This window comes from Schistocerca americana, chromosome 2 (genome assembly GCF_021461395.2).
Source record: "Schistocerca americana isolate TAMUIC-IGC-003095 chromosome 2, iqSchAmer2.1, whole genome shotgun sequence".
NCBI lineage: Eukaryota > Metazoa > Arthropoda > Insecta > Orthoptera > Acrididae > Schistocerca > Schistocerca americana.
Genome location: NC_060120.1, coordinates 168,864,473 through 168,886,155, shown reverse-complemented (window position 1 = coordinate 168,886,155; position 21,683 = coordinate 168,864,473). Strand labels below are relative to the sequence as shown.

Here is a 21,683-nt window from a genome sequence, read left to right as displayed (position 1 = left end):
ATCCCCTGTAACATTTTAGTTGTAAGAAGATTTATAGAGAGAAGTAAAGTGAAAACAGAACTGAAAAGGGGGTGGGGGGAGAAGATTATAAGAGAAGATTAGACAGGGGGTAATAAGAATAGGGGCACCATTCTGGGTGAGGAGGAAGATCTGTTATTTTCTTAAGAAAGACGCAAGGGGTAAAGATCTAAGTGGCAGAACAGTGGAGTAAAGCGATAGCAAAATGTAAATTGCAGTGTTGCAACAATGAACACAGCTGGAACAATGTAGCCACAGAGGTCTGTGTGTGGGAGTGTGTGTGTGTTTTTGGTACCAGTTAGTTCTGAAGAAGGACGTCATCCAAAAGCTTAGCAACATTTTCAGTCTTGCTTATGACTCTATCGACTACCAAGTGCCTGAACTACACAGTGAGTTGCTTACCTTTACTCCTTACATTACTTAAGTGAATCAAATTATAGATAAGGAATGCGTGGAAGGAAGAGGTATGTTAGAAGCTGAGAGAGACCAGTAAATTAATGCAGAGTCATATTAGTGGTAATAATTTCTACAGATTTTGCCAAGGTAGAGATGGTAAGTTAATTTCTGCAGATGTTGTCAAACTGGAGATAACTTCATTTTATCATCTACATTTTGTAAGTTTCTCTGAAGTTCTGAAGCAAATATTTAACTACTCTTATTACACGAGAATCAGTCTATCACTTTTGTATGTCATAAATTCCATTAGCACATTGAAATACAGTATGCAAAACAATGAAAAGAATGTAGTCTTAAGGAGACAAGCTGGTGCACAGTGAGGTAATTGAGAACAGTGGAAAATAGATAACATGTATGAAAGCAATGACAAGCACAAGGTAGTAGGAAGACACGTAAGGTCAGTACCAGTATGGAACGCAAACTGAGCAGAAACAGAAAGGAAGGAAGTGTTAAATGGAATTTAGTATTTGTCTGAAAAACTGTTTTCATTTGCTGGAATGATCACTTGGATTGGGCTTTTGAAGGGACAATCATACTTTCAGCATCTGTTTTTCATTTCTCTGCTCTCCTGTTATGTGCTTTCATAGATATACAAAGCTTTCTTCACTGCATTAAAATATACAATAGTCTGCCATCAGAAATAAAAAAAAACAGTAAGTCCCTGACTGTATTTAATAAAAAATTAAAATCATTCCTATTTGATCATTGTTTCTACAGTGCAAGTGAATTTCTGCTCCACATGGGTGGAAAGAAACATAAACAAATTGCAGCAAAGAATTTTGTCAAGAGTAAAACATTAATGCAAGTATGTGCCAAAATCTTGCCTCTATATCATCTGCTACTAAGCAAATTAAGTGCAGAAAGAATATTCAACCAGGTACTGTTGTGTATATGTGTGAGAGGAATAAAGCACTAAAATACAAATGTGTAACTGAGTATGTAATTTGTGTATTCATAAATTTGTGTGTTCATAACTTCTCAGAAAATATGTATGTACGCTCATGTTTGTGTAAACTTTTGGCATATTACTTCATGCCAGCAAATTATCATAATGTCCAACATCAAATGTATGTTTATGCATCACCATGTGCATGTCATGCACAGTATTGATTCAGAGGACAATAAATATATAAATAAATAGACAAACATGCATAAAATAACACTTAGCTACTGTTAGTAATAATCAAAGTTTTTCTACTTTTGCTTAGAAGGCTACAAATGATTGTCTTATACAATTACCAAAAAGACCATTACTGTGAAAAAATCTAATTTTAAGAGAAATTTTGTCAGTTTATCTTAAAAGTTTCAACAATAATCACAAATATTACGCATAGTGACAGAAAAATCAGTAGCACCAAAGAACAAAATATAATAACTGAAACAACTCTGACAACTAAATTAATGAATCACAAAATTTACTCACGTATCAAGACTGTACAGTGTGTGTGAAGCTATGGAAATTACTGAGATTCCCATTTCTCTACACATTGCCATTATGTTCTGATCACGCACTTTTCCAAATGGTTCAGGATCTTCCTCAAAGGTCAAGTTTGTTGTCCCCCATTCCTGCTAAAAAGATTAGCATCTCTGTTTTATTCATCCTTCACATCAAGAAAAATTTTCATCTTTATTAAATTTTTGTAGAATACTGACCACTAATAAATCACATTAAAACACCAGGTCACCCACTATATATTGTAATCATCACTAATTCTAATTGTGAGGAAAATCTTTGTTTCTACAGGCTTTACTTTCGAGTTCCAGGGACTTTATACACACAATGGTTAACTTACTCTTAAATACAAAACTTATCTGCCCTTCTCTGTTATTTGAAATTCAGTTATACAGCATAACAGAAATCTTTTACTGACAATTACATTCCATCTGAAAACAGAGTGAAAGTAAATTACTGTACTTGTGAATGATGCAACAACCATTCCCCAAACTCATTCACTCCTGCTCGCCCCTCCCTCTCCTCTCTCTCTCTCTCTCTCTCTCTCTCACACACACACACACACACACACACACACACACAATTGTCTTAAATATGAGCAGTTAGTTCAAGTGTCTGATCTAAATCACAGGAAAGACATTAATTTGTTTGTGTTGACTTTTTAGTTGTGTTACTCGGTAAATTACAGATGAACAGATGTCTATTGATGGCTTTTTTAAGACTTATAGTGCTCCTTATAATTAACAATACCACAAGTCATCAAAAATACACATTATTTAGCTCACAAATAAACAAAACTATTGCTCCTGTAGAACAGGTAAGTACAAAAAAAGACAAAACACTTTGGCTCTTGAGCTACTGGAGTAATAGTCAAGTAGGAGACAGCTATTAAAACGAAGTACACACAGTGGGGAAAACATGCTCAAATTATTTGAAAGGAATAACTTCTTTTGTATTTTGATCTGTTACTTCCTGTAATTTCTCTCTCCATTATACTCATTCTTGCTGATCACCGCTGAACCCCCCCCCCCCCCCCCCCCTGCCCTCTTCATGTCTAGTTAAATTATTTTGCACCTTGAAAAAAGTAATTATTCCTTTTAAAAACTTGAGGTCTGCTCTCTCTCTCTCTCTCTCTCTCTCTCTCTCTCTCTCTCTATCTCCTCCCCCCCTCCCCCCTCCCCTGTCACTCTAACTCTTTTTCCCAGTTCTATTAACTCTGCTCCACAGTTTCAGTTGTGGCAAATGATGATGAGAATCTCTTATTCCACAACAGTGTTGGTGGTAGTAGTAGTACTGGTAGTTTTGTTCATCAATCAGCCACTTTTGCAAGTCTATTGGACATTTCATGGTGTTATGGTTGAAGAAAAAATGACACAATTCAAATATGCATGCATTTACATTTGTTCACAGCCAATCACTTTTACAATGATACTGTAGATTTCACAACTTTATGGCTGACAAACAAAAAACATAATTCAGATATACATGCATTTACATACTTATAGGTCTTGCTTGACAAGAATGCGACATGTAGACATCCATGGTCTTATAGCAGAAAATATTCCAGCATTTGCTTAAAGTAATTTAGGGATATCAGGAAAACCTAAACCAGGTCACCTGGATGGGGATTAGAAACTCCATCCTCCTGAATGCAAGGCCGGTCTGTAAAAACTGCACAAACTAAACTTACAGAATTTTGCCAAAGGAATGGTAGTGATGTTGCACTAGGCCTATGTTATGGTGAATAAATGGCAATATTTCTTTGTTTTCTACCCCCAGTGTAGAAACAAATCATACTGATATCTAAATATAAAATAATTATGAAAAGAATAAATACCACCTATGACAAAATAGGACGAAGGTTCACATCACTCTGTGTGTCTGTCTCCCTCTTTTTAAAGGCAGAGAAGTTTGCCATTGGAAGCAATAAAGTGCTTTTTGTTCATAGATCCTTCATTATCAGATATCTTTCATTACAAAAAAGCATACAAAACCAGCAGCATATTTTATATTACTATAAAAGAAGAGATGTAAAAACCATAAAGGTATTTGAAAAGCTATACTGTGTCTTCTGATTGCTATAAAAGCAAATGAATTTTAAATTCTCAGAACCATATTCCCAGTAGACAAACATAATATGTTTTTGTATGGTATTCCAAGATCCAAGTAGGAGGTGACACAGTACCTAACTATATAATTTACATAAAACAAGTAAAATAAAAATATCACAAACAATTTATATGAAAAGTTTGTAACTGTGAAAAAGTGGAAAGAGAAAATTAAGGAATACCATAAGGCATTTTGGTCATGAACCAAAGGAAATGTAACCTGCATTTGCATATGGTGGTTGACAATCAGTTAGTCACAGTTATCTAAATTGCATTAGAAATGCAACCAGACTTTGATGAGCTTGTGAGCAAATACAGACAGCTCCACCTTTCACACTGTATCAAGTGACTGTAATTGTTTATACTCACATTTGCACTTGCTTTTGTCTCAGGTTGTTATGTATTCATTTAGATTAGGCATACACAGCGGGAGGTGGGAGGGGAATAATCAGCTGTAACCCCTCCACCTACATAAGCCAGAGGTCTTCCTCTGAAAGACCATATTTTCTTTTTCTGATTGTGAGTTTCTGTAGTATACCATATCTAGTTGATATCTGATATCCTACAACCCAATTCCCCCCCCCCCCTCCCCCAAATCCTACTTTTCTAGGATGAAGCTGCCTCCCTGAAAGGTTCATTTGCTGGGTGTATGGAGGGAGGGGGCAGGGGCATTATCTAGCATGAGCTGCTCCTCCAGGCTAGTGCTGTGTAACCAAGAACTCTGGAACCAGCCCACAAACAGAAAACACTACCTGTCTCCCACCCTGCTCTATGCTCAACTCCTGTAGCTCATGGTTTCTGCTCATAATGAACTGTTAAGCGGTTTTAACAGATACAGATTGAAGAAACAAGCCAGCAGTCATCCTACAGGAAGTCAACTATATCTTGAGGAAATGCAACCACTGTTCAGGTATAAATTGCATATTTCAACAAAAATTGGTTTGTCATTGCACATATCAGTTCCAAATTTGATTAGATAGATTAAATCTCTATTCCCAAACCTCAACCCCTCAGTAAATGACTCTGTAAATTCATAACAGATTTAAAGTGCAAACCTTTAATAGTATAAAATAAGATATGCTGAAAAGAAAATTACATGCCATAAACTTTCATAGTATAAAATAAGATAAGCTGAAAAGAAAATTACATGCCATCTTATGCAAAATTGTTATTAGTCAGTCACAGAACATTTAGATAATGATAAAGCTAGAGTACTGCAATAAACTTGTAATGACAGTTGTAAAGTATTATTATTTTCATTTTTCATATTGATGAAACCAAGTAAATTAAATCAGTGATTTTTGTAGACCTATGTATGTAATATTACTAAACAATATCATACTTTTATTGTTTTGTCACACAGTTGAATATATCGTTGCAACATTTTATATTCCACAGATGACTAATGAATGGTTGAAGGATATATCAGTGAGAAATTGCTTAGCAATTGTATCAGTGAATAAATATTTGTCACAGTAGTGTCTATTACCTTACCCTATCCTATGTTTAATTTTCTTTCCTTCATTCCAAGCAGCAAAAAAATTGAATTTTTGCCACAAGAATGAAACAATATACCTGGCACTTTTAAGCTTTGAGTAACAGCATGGAAATAACTTGCCTTAAACAATTTTGGAAGGGCATCAGCTGGCTGCCCTCTAATGACGAACAGTCGAGAATTGAGCTTCCGCAAGCTAGAATCGAGGTCTTCAAGACACTGGAGAAGAAACCTGAAAAATAAAATGAAAAAGCCTAGTACAGCAATCTGAAAAACTAAAATAATTAGCGGGAAATATATTCTAAAACGTAGGAATATCTGTGGACCAAGCATAGTGTACTGCACGTATCACCAACATCCCACCAGAATTGTCATCTAGGACATTAATAAAACTCTACTTGTTTACATTTTGCACTAAGTGTAAGACCAAGCAATTAATATTATATGTATTTGTCCTGTATTTACGTATTTATTTATTTATACTTGCACAGAAGATTGACTTACTGTTTTTATACTTCATGAAGCGAGCAACTACCGGAAGGAGGGCTCATTGGAGAAACTCTGCGGTGTGCAACAATCATTCTACATGTTTATATTGTTAACATAATTTGTACTGTAAAACAGAGAACCGTCACGTGTGTACGAATACTAACTACATTTGCCGAACTTTTCTGAGAGATTGTGTGTTTGGATGCGCAACAGTGAGCTCACGCAGGCTTACGAACTATTTGAGTGCGGGCAGTCTCGACCAGTGTCATGTCACGGTGGAAAGTATCACCATTTTCAAATCCGATTACAAAAATGCTCTTCATGCACAATTTAGAACAGAAACCGCAGGAATAACGACTGACATACGGCACAAATGATTTTAATACTGGTCATTTCGTGCTTGTGCACGGAAAAATGCGAAACAATTGCCGTCTTTCTAGACATTAAGTGTGAATAACTTCTGGTAAGTATAACTGTTTATGCTTTTTCTAAATGAGATCAGGTATCTCACTCACGCGAGTGTGCTTTACTCATCTGTCATCAAAATGTTGTAAACTGTCTGATATTAACGTACCAAGAAAGCAGGTGTTGACAGATATGAAAATTACCGAAATATCAGTTTTATAAGTCCCAGCTGCAAAAAACTAACACGAATTCTTTACAGACGAATGGAAAAACTGGTAGAAGCCGACCTCGGGGAAGATCAGTTTGGATTTCGTAGAAATTTTGGAACACGTGAGGCAATACTGACCTTACGACTTATCTTCGAAGAAAGGTTAAGGAAAGGCAAACCTACATTTGTAGACTTAGAGAAAGCTTTTGACAATGTTGACTGGAATACTCTCTTTCAAATTCTAAAGGTGGCAGGGGTGAAATACAGGGAGCGAAAGGCTATTTACAATTTGTACAGAAACCAGATGGCAGTTATAAGAGTCGAGGGGCATGAAAGGGAAGCAGTGGTTGGGAAGGGAGTGAGACAGGGTTGCAGCCTCTCCCCGATGTTATTCAACATGTATATTGAGCAAGCAGTAGAGGAAACAAAAGAAAAATTCGGAGTAGGTATTAAAATCCATGAAGAAGAAATAAAAACTTTGAGGTTCGCCGATGACATTGTAATTCTGTCAGAGACAGCAAAGGACTTGGAAGAGCAGCTGAACGGAATGGACAGTGTCTTGAAAGGAGGATATAAGATGAACATCAACAAAAGCAAAACGAGGATAATGGAACGTAGTCGAATTAAGCGGGTGATGTTGAGGAAATTAGATTAGGACATGAGACGCTTAACGTAGTAAAGGAGTTTCGCTATTTGGGGAGCAAAATAACTGATGATGGTCGAAGTAGAGAAGATATAAAATGTAGACTGGCAATGGCAAGGAAAGTGTTTCTGAAGAAGAGAAATTTGTTAACATCGAGTATAGATTTAAGGGTCAGGAAATCGATTCTGAAAGTATTTGTATGGGGTGTAGCCATGTATGGAAGTGAAACATGGACGGTAAATAGTTTGGACAAGGAGAGAATAGAAGCTTTCGAAATGTGGTGCTACAGAAAAATGCTGAAGATTAGATGGGTAGATCACATAACTAATGAGGAAGTATTGAATAGAATTGGGGAGAAGAGGAGTTTGTGGCACAACTTGACAAGAAAAAGGGACCAGTTGGTAGGACATGTCCTGAGGCATCAAGGGATCACAAATTTAGCATTGGAGGGCAGCGTGGAGGGTAAAAATCGTAGAGGGAAACCAAGAGATGAATACACTAAGCAGATTCAGAAGGATGTAGGTTGCAGTAAGTACTGGGAGATGAAGAAGCTTGCACAGGACAGGGTAGCATGGAGAGCTGCACCAAACCAGTCTCAGGACTGAAGACCACAACAACAACAACTGTGATTACTCTGTAACGGAAACGAGCGGTTAATGACGAACAAAATACTTTTCTGCAGCTCTGAATACTGAAATAGTTAACAATCGGAGATCTGCTTCAGTTTCTAAAAAGAAAGGACTAGACAATCAAACAGTAGTTTCCAAGTGGATGAAACGCATCATTTGCTCTGCCTATAAGTGATACTATGCGATCGGCTGCTTCACGTCATTAGACTTGTTATCCTTCTCCCGTCCCACTTATATATGTAACACATCTGCTCAAACATTAGTGTTTCGCCAGTCCTTGCACAAGGCTTATAGTGAGTGTTTTAAAACGAAGAGTCACTTATAAATTACTTGTCACACTAGAAGAAAATTTCCTATAATGACATGTCTGGAACAATGGCGCTCATACGCTAGTTTTTTTAAGGGGAGCCTATACTTGGGGGTATGCGGTATTTTTAATATTTTGGAAGACGAATGGGAACCTGCAAGTAGCCATAAAAAGTTCCAATTCCGACCAAGCAAAAAACCTGCGTATTAACGACTTTTTTAAAATCCTTTTCTCGAAATAAAAACACCTGAATAAACTAAGTTTTTTTCCCTTTCGATGAGAACAAGGCCGCAAAGGTGGGGGGGGGGGGGGGGGGAGGGGGTCGTTGACCACGGATATGGGCGCCCTTGGTTCGGAAATAAATACCAGTTGAGAATTGAGATATGGGCCGCTGAAGATCCGCAATTCGCATGCTGCATTTTATTTACAGATGAGGAACGATTCACAAGAGATGACACAGTAAATTACAACACGCACGTGTGGGCAAAACCAAATCCTTGGAAATCACGGGCATGAGGCATCAGGATCGTTTCAGTATCAACGCAACGTATGGGCAGGAATTGTCAACGACATACACATTGGGATGGGGCCACATACGTTACCAAACAGATTAGCCTGTGCTGTGTATCACGATTTCTGAGCGATGTACTGCCAGCGCTATTGGAGTACTTTACCCTTGCAGAAAGACAAGAGTGGTATACGCACGACGGCGCACCAATTATTTTCTAAGGGTCATGCTGTCGTGTTCATAGCGAAAAGACAAGTTCTGCGAACAATATCGATAGCAGAAACGGAATTTTGGCGTGGAAGAAGAAGACCCGAGTACATACATGTTTGGCCAGAAGAGCGCAATATGGAAGGCCTACTGAAATAAGTTATTTGACGAGATATTTGAGGCGAAGTCCTTAGGCGATAAAAGACTGAATGAGGTAACATAATCTATGAAGCGAAGTCCTTAGACAGGAAACGATAAATTAGATGATAGAATTAATGAAGCAAAGAGTTAGACAGTAAAGGATAAATAACGTGGCATAATAAATTAAGCAAGGTCCTTCGGTAATAAAAGGGCAACAATTGAAGCAGAGGAAAAAAAAGAAAGAGAGAGCGGCTTGTGTTGGAGACTACGCTACGTCATGAGGAGCCAATGGAAGGTTTAGGATGGATTCCTTAGCCATGTAGGAAAGGGCTTTCTACCCTCTCCTCTCACTCTTTGAAAGATTTCTGGAGAATAACCAATCAAGATATCCAATGAGGCGGTGTGAAGCCTACGACGCCGCGTCATGTCAGGGACTGGTGGGATCGAAGGCGAAGGCGGACAAAATGCTAGGAACTGGGGTCTAGGATCACAGAAACATGTAGAAAGAAGTAGCAGTCTGAGTTACAACCTGGAGTTAGATAGCTTCAAGGCTCTTCAGATCTTAGATTTACACGAGGATTTCAGTTAGCAGTCGGAATAGCGATAAGCAGTCACTGTCTCTGCATAAGGAACTGACTTTAATGTGGAGGCACCTCACTTAGAAAAGTCACTCCGCAAATTGAGATTCAGAATAAACTTGAAGGTTAATTGCACATTCTGAATGGTTATTCTCCTCAAATCATCTATATCCATCTCAGGGAATTCACGCCTGACAATCAAATCTCCCTCTCACTCAGGTCAACAGACTGAACTTCCTTCGACAGGAACACCTGTCGCTCAGTCCCTGGCAAAATCCACGCTCGGGACTCGACAATGGTTCAAAAATGGCTCTGAGCACTATGGGACTCAACTGCTGTGGTCATAAGTCCTCTAGAACTTAGAACTACCTAAACCTAACTAACCTAAGGACAGCACACAACACCCAGCCATCACGAAGCAGAGAAAATCCCTGACCCCGCCGGGAATCGAACCCGGGAACCCGGGCGTGGGAAGCGAGAACGCTACCGCACGACCACGAGATGCGGGCAGGACTCGACAATGGAACAGTACCTAACTGTAACGTTTCGTGGTCCAGGAGGTCCGGTCCCATGGCCATCCCCTTCACCAGACCTAAAGTAGTTGAATTTCTGGCTATAGGGACTTTAAAAAGGCTCGGCGAATGCTCAACGCATCAACAATGGGCGGACTTTACAGGAACGTGTGACCAATGCATGTGACGAAATACGAATATATTTCTAAGGGTGCGTGATTCTCTGAGAAGATGGACTGAAATACATTGGTGTCTAAAATTAAAGCAACAAACCGCGCTATTTCCCCCCGTCGTGTGTCTAATTCATGACATAATCATACCAACTGTCAACCAGATGTCCGTACGATCGTGTTATGCACGGAAGATGGAATTCCGGTCAACTGACAACCATGCCAACGATGACGTCAGGGCACTTATGAAACAAGGTAGTAACTCCACATGTACAGGGTGTTTCAAAAATGACCGGTATATTTGAAACGGCTATAAAAACTAAACGAGCAGCGATAGAAATACACCGTTTGTTGCAATATGCTTGGGACAACAGTACATTTTCAGGCGGACAAACTTTCGAAATTACAGTAGTTACAATTTTCAACAACAGATGGCGCTGCAAGTGATGTGAAAGATATAGAAGACAACGCAGTCTGTGGGTGCGCCATTCTGTACGTCGTCTTTCTGCTGTAAGCGTGTGCTGTTCACAACGTGCAAGTGTGCTGTAGACAACATGGTTTATTCCTTAGAACAGAGGATTTTTCTGGTGTTGGAATTCCACCGCCTAGAACACAGTGTTGTTGCAACAAGACGAAGTTTTCAACGGAGGTTTAATGTAACCAAAGGACCGAAAAGCGATACAATAAAGGATCTGTTTGAAAAATTTCAACGGACTGGGAACGTGACGGATGAACGTGCTGGAAAGGTAGGGCGACCGCGTACGGCAACCACAGAGGGCAACGCGCAGCTAGTGCAGCAGGTGATCCAACAGCGGCCTCGGGTTTCCGTTCGCCGTGTTGCAGCTGCGGTCCAAATGACGCCAACGTCCACGTATCGTCTCATGTGCCAGAGTTTACACCTCTATCCATACAAAATTCAAACGCGGCAACCCCTCAGCGCCGCTACCATTGCTGCACGAGAGACATTCGCTAACGATATAGTGCACAGGATTGATGACGGCGATATGCATGTGGGCAGCATTTGGTTTACTGACGGAGCTTATTTTTACCTGGACGGCTTCGTCAATAAACAGAACTGGCGCATATGGGGAACCGAAAAGCCCCATGTTGCAGTCCCATCGTCCCTGCATCCTCAAAAAGTAATGGTCTGGGCCGCCATTTCTTCCAAAGGAATCATTGGCCCATTTTTCAGATCCGAAACGATTACTGCATCATGCTATCTGGACATTCTTCGTGAATTTGTGGCGGTACAAACTGCCTTAGACGACACTGCGAACACCTCGTGGTTTATGCAAGATGGTGCCCGGCCACATCGCACGGCCGACGTCTTTAATTTCCTGAATGAATATTTCGATGATCGTGTGATTGCTTTGGGCTATCCGAAACATACAGGAGGCGGCGTGGATTGGCCTCCCTATTCGCCAGACATGAACCCCTGTGACTTCTTTCTGTGGGGACACTTGAAAGACCAGGTGTACCGCCAGAATCCAGAAACAATTGAACAGCTGAAGCAGTACATCTCATCTGCATGTGAAGCCATTCCGCCAGACACGTTGTCAAAGGTTTCGGGTAATTTCATTCAGAGACTACGCCATATTATTGCTACGCATGGTGGATATGTGGAAAATATCGTACTATAGAGTTTCCCAGACCGCAGCGCCATCTGTTGTTGAAAATTGTAACTACTGTAATTTCGAAAGTTTGTCTGCCTGAAAATGTACTGTTGTCCCAAGCATATTGCAACAAACGGTGTATTTCTATCGCTGCTCGTTTAGTTTTTATTGCCGTTTCAAATATGCCGGTCATTTTTGAAACACCCTGTACAATCACTGTGTACACAGTCACAAAATGGTTCTGAGCACTATGGGACTTAACATCTGAGGTCATCAGTCCCCTAGAACTTAGAACTACTTAAACCTAACTAAGGACGACACACACATCCATGCCCGAGGCAGGATTCGAACCTGCGACCGTAGCGGTCACACAGTCACAGATGGTGCGTTATGACACAGAGAAGATACCTACCAGACTCTCTGTAGTGGAGAGCCATAGAAAGAAAGAAAGCAGGGCAGTCGCAAACTGATATGGCCCGATGGCTTAATGCGAATCTTCTGTTGTTTCTCGGATGTGGCGTCAGTTCATAGAGACTGAAACTGTATATCGAAGCATCGATCACGTATGATTTCTGAAGAGAGGAGCGTTATTTGGCTGTAAGGGCACGACAGTACCGCCTGAGTACTGCAAGGCAACTGGCGTGTGAGCTCGCAGCATCTACTGGACGTGTTGTATCGAGACAAACGGCGTGCGCAAGGCTTTGGCAGAGTGGCCTTTATTGTCGGAGACCTGCTGAATCTACCGCTGACACATCTTCACAGAAACGAACGTCTAGAGTGGAGTCATCGACATTCCACCTGGACGGTCAAAGAGTGGGCCAATGTTATTTTCACAAAAGAGTCCCGGTTTACTCTGGAGAGTGATTCTCAATCAATTCGCATCTGGAGGGAACGTAGAACCCAAACATTGTGGAAAGAGACCGATGTAAGGGAGGATCACTAATGGTGTGGGCAGGTATTATGTTGACCACTCGGACCCCTCTTCATGAAACTGTACGGGTGAATCGGCAAGGTTTAGCTGCTGTCAGGTATCAGACGAGATCTTGGGAGCTCATCTGCGATTGTTGCGAGGTGCTGTGGGCCCAAGCTTCGTATTGATGGATGATAATGCTCGATCGCATGGAGCACGGGTGGTTCTTCTTCAGCTGCTCTTTCTCGTCTTTTGTCGTCTCTGACAGAATTACTATAAAGTTATTACACGAAATAAAAAAGAATCGCTGTCATAATTCAGCAGCTATAAATATTAAAAATTACTCGTATACATCAGACAGTTCGCCACACTGCTAAAGCCGCATTTCGATGTACAGCGTGTCAAGAAACAGTCTGAAAAGCTTGTGAGGCCTTTGCAGCATAGGTTAATGATTATTAAGAAAAATGTTTGATACGTTGAACCGGCTGGTGTGGCCAAGCGGTTCTAGGCGCTTCAGTCCGGAACCGCGCGACCGCTACGGTCGCAGGTTCGAATCCTGCCTCGGGCATGGATGTGTGTGATGTCCTTAGGTTAGTTAGGTTTAAGTAGTTCTAAGTTCTAGGGGACTGATGACCTCAGATGTTAAGTCCCTTAGTGCTCAGAGCCATTTGAACCATTTTTTTGATACGTTGAGCTGTTTCCGAGTTAATTAGTATTGAAGTTGGCCAATCAAGCCGTTGCGCGCGAATTCAAGTGGTCCGCCAGATACAGTTAGCGTCAGTTGTTCCCACAGCGTAGGCGATAGCGCACGAGACTGCTCACCGTTTGGTTCCGGATTGATCGTTACTACCGTCCTACGCCCGATTTTCGTATCGCGCTCTTGTTCGGTTTTAGGAAACGATACGAAGAACATGTTTGGCGACACCGACTCTGGCGGGCCGCATAAATTTCGGCGCGCAACGGTCTGATTGGCTAACTTCAATGTTAATTTACTCGGAAACGGCACAAAGTATAGATTTTTCTCTTCGCAACTATTTCTGAGCACAAGCTACCCTGCAGCACCCTTACAAGCTTTTCAGACTGTTTCTGACAACCCTGTAACTAGTCGTTGTGGATATGTTTGTGTTGGCCTGTCTTAGCTGAGTCATCCCGTAATTCCGAGAAGAATATGAAACGTCAGTTAGAAAAAACTGAAAATCTAGAACGCTGATGCGAAGCAACACGTGAATGGCACAGACCAGAAAATCGGTCAAATGCTTACCCCGCCATTAACTGTACAGTCTACAGGATGGTTGTAATTAAACTTCCGATGTTTGAGAGGGGCCCCATGAGAAACGAGTGGTCGTAGGACAACGAAAGTAATTCATCCACGAAAGAAGTAGCTTATAAGGCGCTTGTTCGCCCGATTCCTGAGAAGTGTTCATCTATTTGGGATCCCTACCAGGTAGGCCTGATAGAGGAGATAGAGAAGATCCAACGAAGAGCGGCGCGTTTAGTCACGGGATCGTTTAGCTGACGAGAGAGCGTTTCGTAAAAGGAACAAATTGTCCACACGATTGATTCTCCCGACTGAATACAGTGTTTAACAGTAATAATAAATGTAAAGATCTTTTACAGCAAGCCAGCCGCTGATTACCAAGACGAAGGACTCCACCAAAGATCCTATTTGGCTGATTTCACGTAATGAAATATTATAATAAAAACTGTACATAGATAAAGGAGAGAAAGAGAGAGAGCGAATGAAAATAGAGATAATATTAATAATCCTCCATTAGTATAACTTTTCGCCTGTCGTATCACGGATCAGCCAAGACACGGGAGGCCCTTACATAACTGTATAGATTTATGTGTGAAGGTGAAAGGGTCTTAAAGACAACAGATACACGTCTATACAGACAAGACATTACACAAAGTTAGCGGCTAGCTGCATTCATCATCTATTCATAGAGGAAGAGACAACTTAATATTATCATGTTAAAAACGCTTGCATGACAGACTCACGTTTCAGCTAAATGGGTTGAATCTAAATACATCAAAGACTCACGTGATGCAGTTCAAAACCAAACAGTCAAAATGTGAGCAGATTAAGATTGTACACAACAACCAAGGTATAGAAGAAGTTGACTCAATCAAATTCTTAGGTTTAAATGTAGATAAAAATTTGAGCTGACTGGCTCACATTGAATACTTGGCAAACAAAGTGAGCAGCTTTGAATTTTGCAATGCACATATTATCAACTTCAAATGACATGGACACACGAGAAGTAGCGTATATAAGCTATTTCGTATCCATTATTAGGTATGGTATTGTTTTTTGGGGTAACTCGACAAACATAGTGCGGATACTAAAAATAAAGAAAAAAATCATTCCAAATATGTGCACTGCAAATCACAAAGAACCATGTCGACCATTATTTAGAAAACTTAAAATATTAACTCTTCCATCCTTATACATATATGAGATTATTATATTTTTGTACACCACACATGAATTATTTGAGGGAAACCAGTTTGTCCATTCACATGATAATACAAACAAATAGAATTTAATGCTCCGCACCCACCGCCTCAGACTGTATGCCCAGGGACCTCAATACATGGGAATGAAAATTTGTAATAAATTAAAAGGGAACAAGTTGATGCAGATGAATTCAGGTTCACTGAAAAGAAAGCTATATGAGGTACTGACTCTGAAGTGTTATTACTCAGTGGATGAATTCATGCGGAACGGACTGGAAATCTGAGCTGGATACAATGTGTTACACATTCCAAGAAATATCCTTATACAGGGTGAAAAGTGTTTAAACCGACAAATTCTGGGACGCTGTAGGGGACATCAAAACAAATATTTTTCCCTAATGTCATTTTTTCCTATGAGGATTATTTAAACCGGTGGAGGCCGTATTACGCTCTTCAGTTGTTAGAGGCGGTATTAGGCTCTTCAGTTGTAGGCAACTGCTGTCCACCAGTGCAGTAGTGCAATGTCTCTGTTTACTAATGTAGCGATAGACCTGGAGTGAGTACACTGATATGGTTGGTGCGTACTACGTGGTGCACCACAACGGACGAGCTGCACAGCGGGTTTATCAACAACAATATCATAATCGCCGTATCCAGCATCGTACGACCTTTGCTGCTGTGTACCAACGTCTGCATGAGACCGGGTCATTTAGCAGATTACCTGGACAGGGACGCCGTCGCACGGTAAGAACGCTGCAATTTGAGGAAGCTGTCTTGCAGCGTGTGGAGCGGGATCCTTCAATCAGCGCTCGTGAAATTGCGCGTAAGATGGGGACGAATCAGACGAATGTAAGAACAGTCCTTCGAGAGCAATTGTTATGTCCATTTCACTTACAGCATGTCCACAACCTGGAACCAGTTGATTATCCACCCAGAGCACAGTTTTCGCAGTGGTACCTGGAACTGTGTGAAATGCAACCTACACTTCCATCCTCTGTGTTGTTTACCGATGAAGCAACGTTCGGGGGTGATGGTGTCTTCAACATGCACAATTCGCATGTTTGGAGTGAGGATAACCCACATGCCACAGTTACTAGCGCTCACCAAGTGCGGTTCTTCGTTAATGTGTGGATCGGTGTTGTTGGGGACTGTTTAATTGGGCCGTATCTGCTACCTAATTGTTGTCTTTTGGTCGTAAAAAAATGGAAAAGTGTTTGTTGGTTTAATTATCTACCGCCAGAGAAATCTTCCTCTACCAGTTTAAATACTCCTCATAGGAAAAAATGACTTTAGGGAAAAATATTTGTTTTGATGTCCCCTACAACCTCCCAGACCTTGTCGGTTTAAATACTTTTCACCCTGTAGTATTATTATTTATAATAGTGCTATTATTTATTAATGTAAAAATCATTGTAACTGTTTTATAAATTTCTGACATGTCTCCTGTACGCAAACCAAATGGATTGCAAATGTAAGCTATGAGATAAATAAAACACAATACACAATTAAGGGCGTCTATGCTCGTTTGCTTGTATTGAAGAATCTCTCCCGTTAGTCTCTTTTTAATCACAAAGAGTGATACTTCTTCAAAGAACGGTAGTTCAGTTAAGTACTGGTTCAATTTATGTGCCACATCATTAACGTCATGTTTCAGTAGTTGTGAGGGCAAAAGTACATTGAATTTTAAATGATAAATATTTTCTACAGCAAAACGTTCTCTCATATCAGTCGTAACACGGTACCAGTACCGACGCCTAACGGCAAGTGATGATACTAACAGCCTAACACCGCTAACAACGGAAATCCCGCAGCGCACAGTCTGAACATAAATCCTATGAAGTTGGGAACTCTTGCGGTAAAATAGTTTTGCGTCTACACGGGCTCGAGTAGCCGAAGTTTAATTATAACCACCCGGTATACGCGGCGCTCGGCGAGGCCCGTGATCGGTGGCTTATAGCACGGCGGCGGGCGGCCCAAGACTCGCGCTGCACGTGGGGCCCGGGTGTCACGTTGGCCCACAGGCGCCCCGCTCAGCCGCACACCCACCCACGTTGCCCGCTGTGTGCGCCCGTGGCCACGCGCACCAACGCGCCCCCGCTTTATTTTCGATTTTCCTGTCAGCCGCACGGCCATGCGTTTTTCCTCTCGCTCTCCCCTGTAATCCAGTGGTTCCCAGTATTTGCGAAACCATCCCCTCGGGACGAGATCATATGCCATGCAATACCCTATACAAAGCCTGGGACCTAACTAAACATAAGTCTGCAAGAATTGACATTCCTATTTTGAAAGAGAAAACTTATATAAAAATTATACACTACTGTCCATTAAAATTGCTACACCAAGAAGAAATGAAGATGATAAACGGGTATTCATTGGACAAATATATTATACTAGAACTGACATGTGATTACAGTTTCACGCAATTTGGGTGCATAGATCCTGAGAAATCAGTACCCAGAACAACCACCTCTAGACGTAATAACGGCTTTGATACGCCTCGGCATTGAGTCAAACAGAGCTTAGACGGCGTGTACAGGTTCAGCTGCCCTTGCAGCTTCAACACGATACCACAGATCATCAAGAGTAGTGACTGGCGTATTGCGACGAGCCATTCGCTCGGTCACCATTGACCAGACGTTTTCAATTGGTGAGACATCTGGAGAATGTCGTGGCCAGGGGCAGCAGTCGAACATTTTCTCTATCCAGAAAGGGCCGTGCAGGCCTTGCAACATGCGGCCGTGCATTATCCTGCTGAAATGTAGGGTTTCGCACGGATCGAATGAAGGATAGAGCCACGGGTCGTAACACATCTGAAATGTAACGTCCACTGTTCAAAGTGCCGTCAATGCGAACAAGAGGTGACCGAGACGTGTAACCGTTGGCACCCCCTACCATCACGCCGGTTGATAAGCCAGTATGGCGATGACGAATACACATTTCCAATGTGCGTTCACCGCGATGTCGCCAGACACGGATGCGACCATCATGAAGCTGTAAAAAGAACCTGGATTCATCCGAAAAAATGACGTTTTGCCATTTGCGCACCCAGGTTCGTCGTTGAGTACACCATCGCAGGCGCTCCTGTCTGTGATGCAGCGTCAAGGGTAACCGCAGCCATGGTCTCCGAGCTGATAGTCCATGCTGCTGCAAACGTCGTCGAACTGTTGGTGCAGATGGTTGTTGTCTTGCAAACGTCCCCATCTGTTGACTTAGGTATCGAGACGTGGCTGCACGATCCCTTACAGCCATGTGGATAAGATGCCTGTAATCTCGACTGCTAGTGTTACGAGGCCGTTGGGATCCATCACGGCGTTCCGTATTACCCTCCTGAACCCAACGATTCCATATTCTGCTAACAGTCATTGGATCTCGACCAACGCGAGCAGCAATGTCACGATACGATAAATCGCAATCGCAATAGGCTACAATCCGACCTTTATCAAAGTCGGAAACGTGATGGTACGCATTTCTCCTCCTTACACGAAGCATCACAACGTTTCACCAAGCAACGCCGGTCAACTGCTGTTTGTGTATGAGAAGTCGATTGGAAACTTTCCTCATGTCAGCTTGTTGTAGGTGTCGCCACCGGCGCCAACCTTGTGTGAATGCTCTAAAAGCTAATCATTTGCATATCGCAGCATCTTCTTCCTGTCGGTTAAATTTCGCGTCTGTAGCACGTTATCTTCGTGGTGTAGGAATTTTAATGGCCAGTAGTGTAGTTACTGTTCAGATAATTGAAACTAACACGTTTTTAATCTTCGTATATCTATAATTAAGACGGACGACTTGGGACGTCAACTGGTATAATATATGTTAAAAATGACGTAATTCCTCCAGCTGTATTAAGGTGTTGGTTTTATTGGCAACTAGTTTCGATGTTGTTACAACATCATCTTCAGGCCCATGCTTGTTGACAGTAATCGTATGTGTCTAACACTAGTAGTCAGTAGTGAGATAGGCGTGTTCCATGGAACGTCACGGCCTGGACAGATGACTCCCGATTTCAGTTGTTAAGAGCTGATGGTGGTGTTCGAGTGCGGCGCAGCCCCACGAAGCTATGGACCTAAGTTATCAAAAGGCACAGTCCAAGCTGGCGGTGACTTCGTAATGGTGTGGGCTGTGTTTACATGGAATGAACTGGATCCTCCGGTCCAACTGAACCGACCATTGACTGGAAATGGTTACGTTCGGCTACTTGGAGACCATTTGCAACTATTCACGAACTTCATGTTTCCGAACAGTGATGGAATTTTTGTGGATGACAGTGCGCCATGTCACCGGGCCACAATTATTCGCGATTGGTTTGAAGAAAGTTCTGGACAGTTCAAGCGAATAATTTGGCCACCCAGATCGCCCAGCACGAATCCCACTGAAATTTTACGGGACATAATCGAGAGGTCAGTTCGCGCACACAATCCTGCACCGGCAACACTTTCGCAATTATGGACGATTATAGAGGCTGTAAGGTTGAATATTTCTGCAGGGGACTTCCAACGACTTGCTGAGTTTATGCCATGTCCAGCTGCCGCGCTAGGCCGGACTAGAGGACGCCTGACACAATATTAGAAGGCACTGCACGACTTTTGTCATGTCAGTGTATATTGCAGTCTACCGAAATTTAGGCAATGTCGATTATTTTAAACAAATTAGTTTAGAGTTGTCACTAAATCTTCATGGAACCCGTTTTCCTTTTACCCATTAGAAATTTTCTTTTTACCCATCAGGGGGTAATTACGCTCAAGTCGGGTGCCACTGCCGTAATCGAACATCGGCCTCTTCTATAACTCCCAAGATCGCACGTCGCGGGGCATCACTCACCAAATTACACAGCTGGGCGAAAGCACTGCATCTTTTCTGGAGAAATGTAACTTCAAAGTGGGCTAATTCAGCTGACAAACTTTCAGGGTCTGAGATGACATGCGCCTTGTGAACCAAGGTACGAAGTGCCCTTTCACGTTGAGCCAAATGGTTGCAACTATCCAGCTGAATCACAAATCAGTCTGAGTTGGCTTCCTATAAACGTCACGTCCCATCGTTCCATCCTCCTTTCTCTGATCACTATATCAAGGAAGAGAAGACAGCCATCTTTTTCCACTCCATAGTGAAGTGAATATTGAGACGGATTGAATTGAGATATTCTAACAAGCTGAGCAAACTCTCGTCGCAATGAGACGAAATAACAAAAGCATCATCTACGTATGTTAGAACGCATGCGGGTTTCAATGCCACCAATTCCAGAGCACGTTCCTCGAAGTCTTCCACAAACAAACTGCTAACAATAGGTGACAGAGGACTCCGCAACGAAACTCCATATGCCTGCTCATAAAACTGGTCACTGGATAAAAAGTAAATGATAGTCAAGACTTGTCGAAACAGATTATTTAATGCAACACCAAACCTAATGTAATTAAGCATGACGAATCGGTCGGAGGAACGGCAGTAAAAAGAGATAGGACATCAAAACTAACTAGAATATCACTATCAATCAAACACCGTTCATTTGATCGGCTTATGAGGGCTTCTGAATTTCTAATATTATAGGAACACTAACATACTAATGGGCTTAATACAGTAGAAAAGTGTGTTGGTACATGGTACGTCGGAGCACCTATAATACCGACAGTAGGTCTAAGACAAATCCATTTCGGAAGTCAGTATAATCTAGGTCGGACAGCACAGTAAGAGATAAGACAAGGGACTTCTTTTCAGGAGGATGTTTGTCTTCCTCTCAACCCCCTTTGTCTATTTCACGCCACTTCGGCAACTTGTGCATCTTTATGGTTAAGATGAGGGTATTATTAGAACAATACAAACACCCAATTCCCGAGCGAAGCAAATCTCTGACCCAGCTGGGAACCAAAACCAGGACCCCATGATCTAGATGCATCGACGCTAAACACTGAGCACGAACTGCGTATTTCACTCCATTCCAAATTCGTGTTGATCTGAATAAACGTGTAAACAAGCTAAACAGCGCGAGCACATGCATCTTCATGACTACTCTGCAACTCAGACTTAAGTGTTTGGCAAAGGGTTCTTACAAGGGAACCTCCCCATCGCACCCCCCTCAGATTTAGTTATAAGTTGGCACAGTGGATAGGCCTTGATAAACTGAACACAGATCAATTGAGAAAACAGCAAGAAGTTGTGTGGAACTGTGAAAAAATAAGCAAAATATACAAACTGAGTAGTCCATATGCCACATAAGCAACATCATGGAAGAAGCGTGCTTAGAAGCGCCGTGGTCCCGTGGTAGCGTGAGCAGCTACTGAACGAGAGATCCTTGGTACAAGTCTTCCCTCAACCGAAAATTTTACTTTCTTTATTTTTGCATAGTTATTATCTGTCCGTTCGTTCATTGACATCTCTGTTC

At 41.7% G+C, this 21,683-nt stretch overlaps 1 protein-coding gene across 7 annotated transcripts in view; it reads right to left on the bottom strand.

The window, feature by feature from the left end:
* Positions 1 to 21,683, bottom strand: part of LOC124592964 (cryptochrome-1-like) — a 180,257-nt gene that overhangs the window by 81,188 nt on the left and 77,386 nt on the right. For 6 of the 7 annotated variants that reach the window (XR_006977770.1, XM_047131884.1, XM_047131888.1 and 3 more), the window contains exons 2-3: positions 5,654 to 5,762; positions 1,898 to 2,043 (exon numbers count right to left, since the gene is read on the bottom strand). Coding sequence is in view for 6 of the 7 variants with exons in the window: in XM_047131884.1 (XP_046987840.1) it covers positions 1,898 to 2,043; positions 5,654 to 5,762 (255 nt within the window). In the remaining variant the exon portion in view is untranslated. The remainder of the gene's footprint in view (positions 1 to 1,897; positions 2,044 to 5,653; positions 5,763 to 21,683) is intronic. The other variant, XM_047131887.1, reaches the window with a different exon arrangement.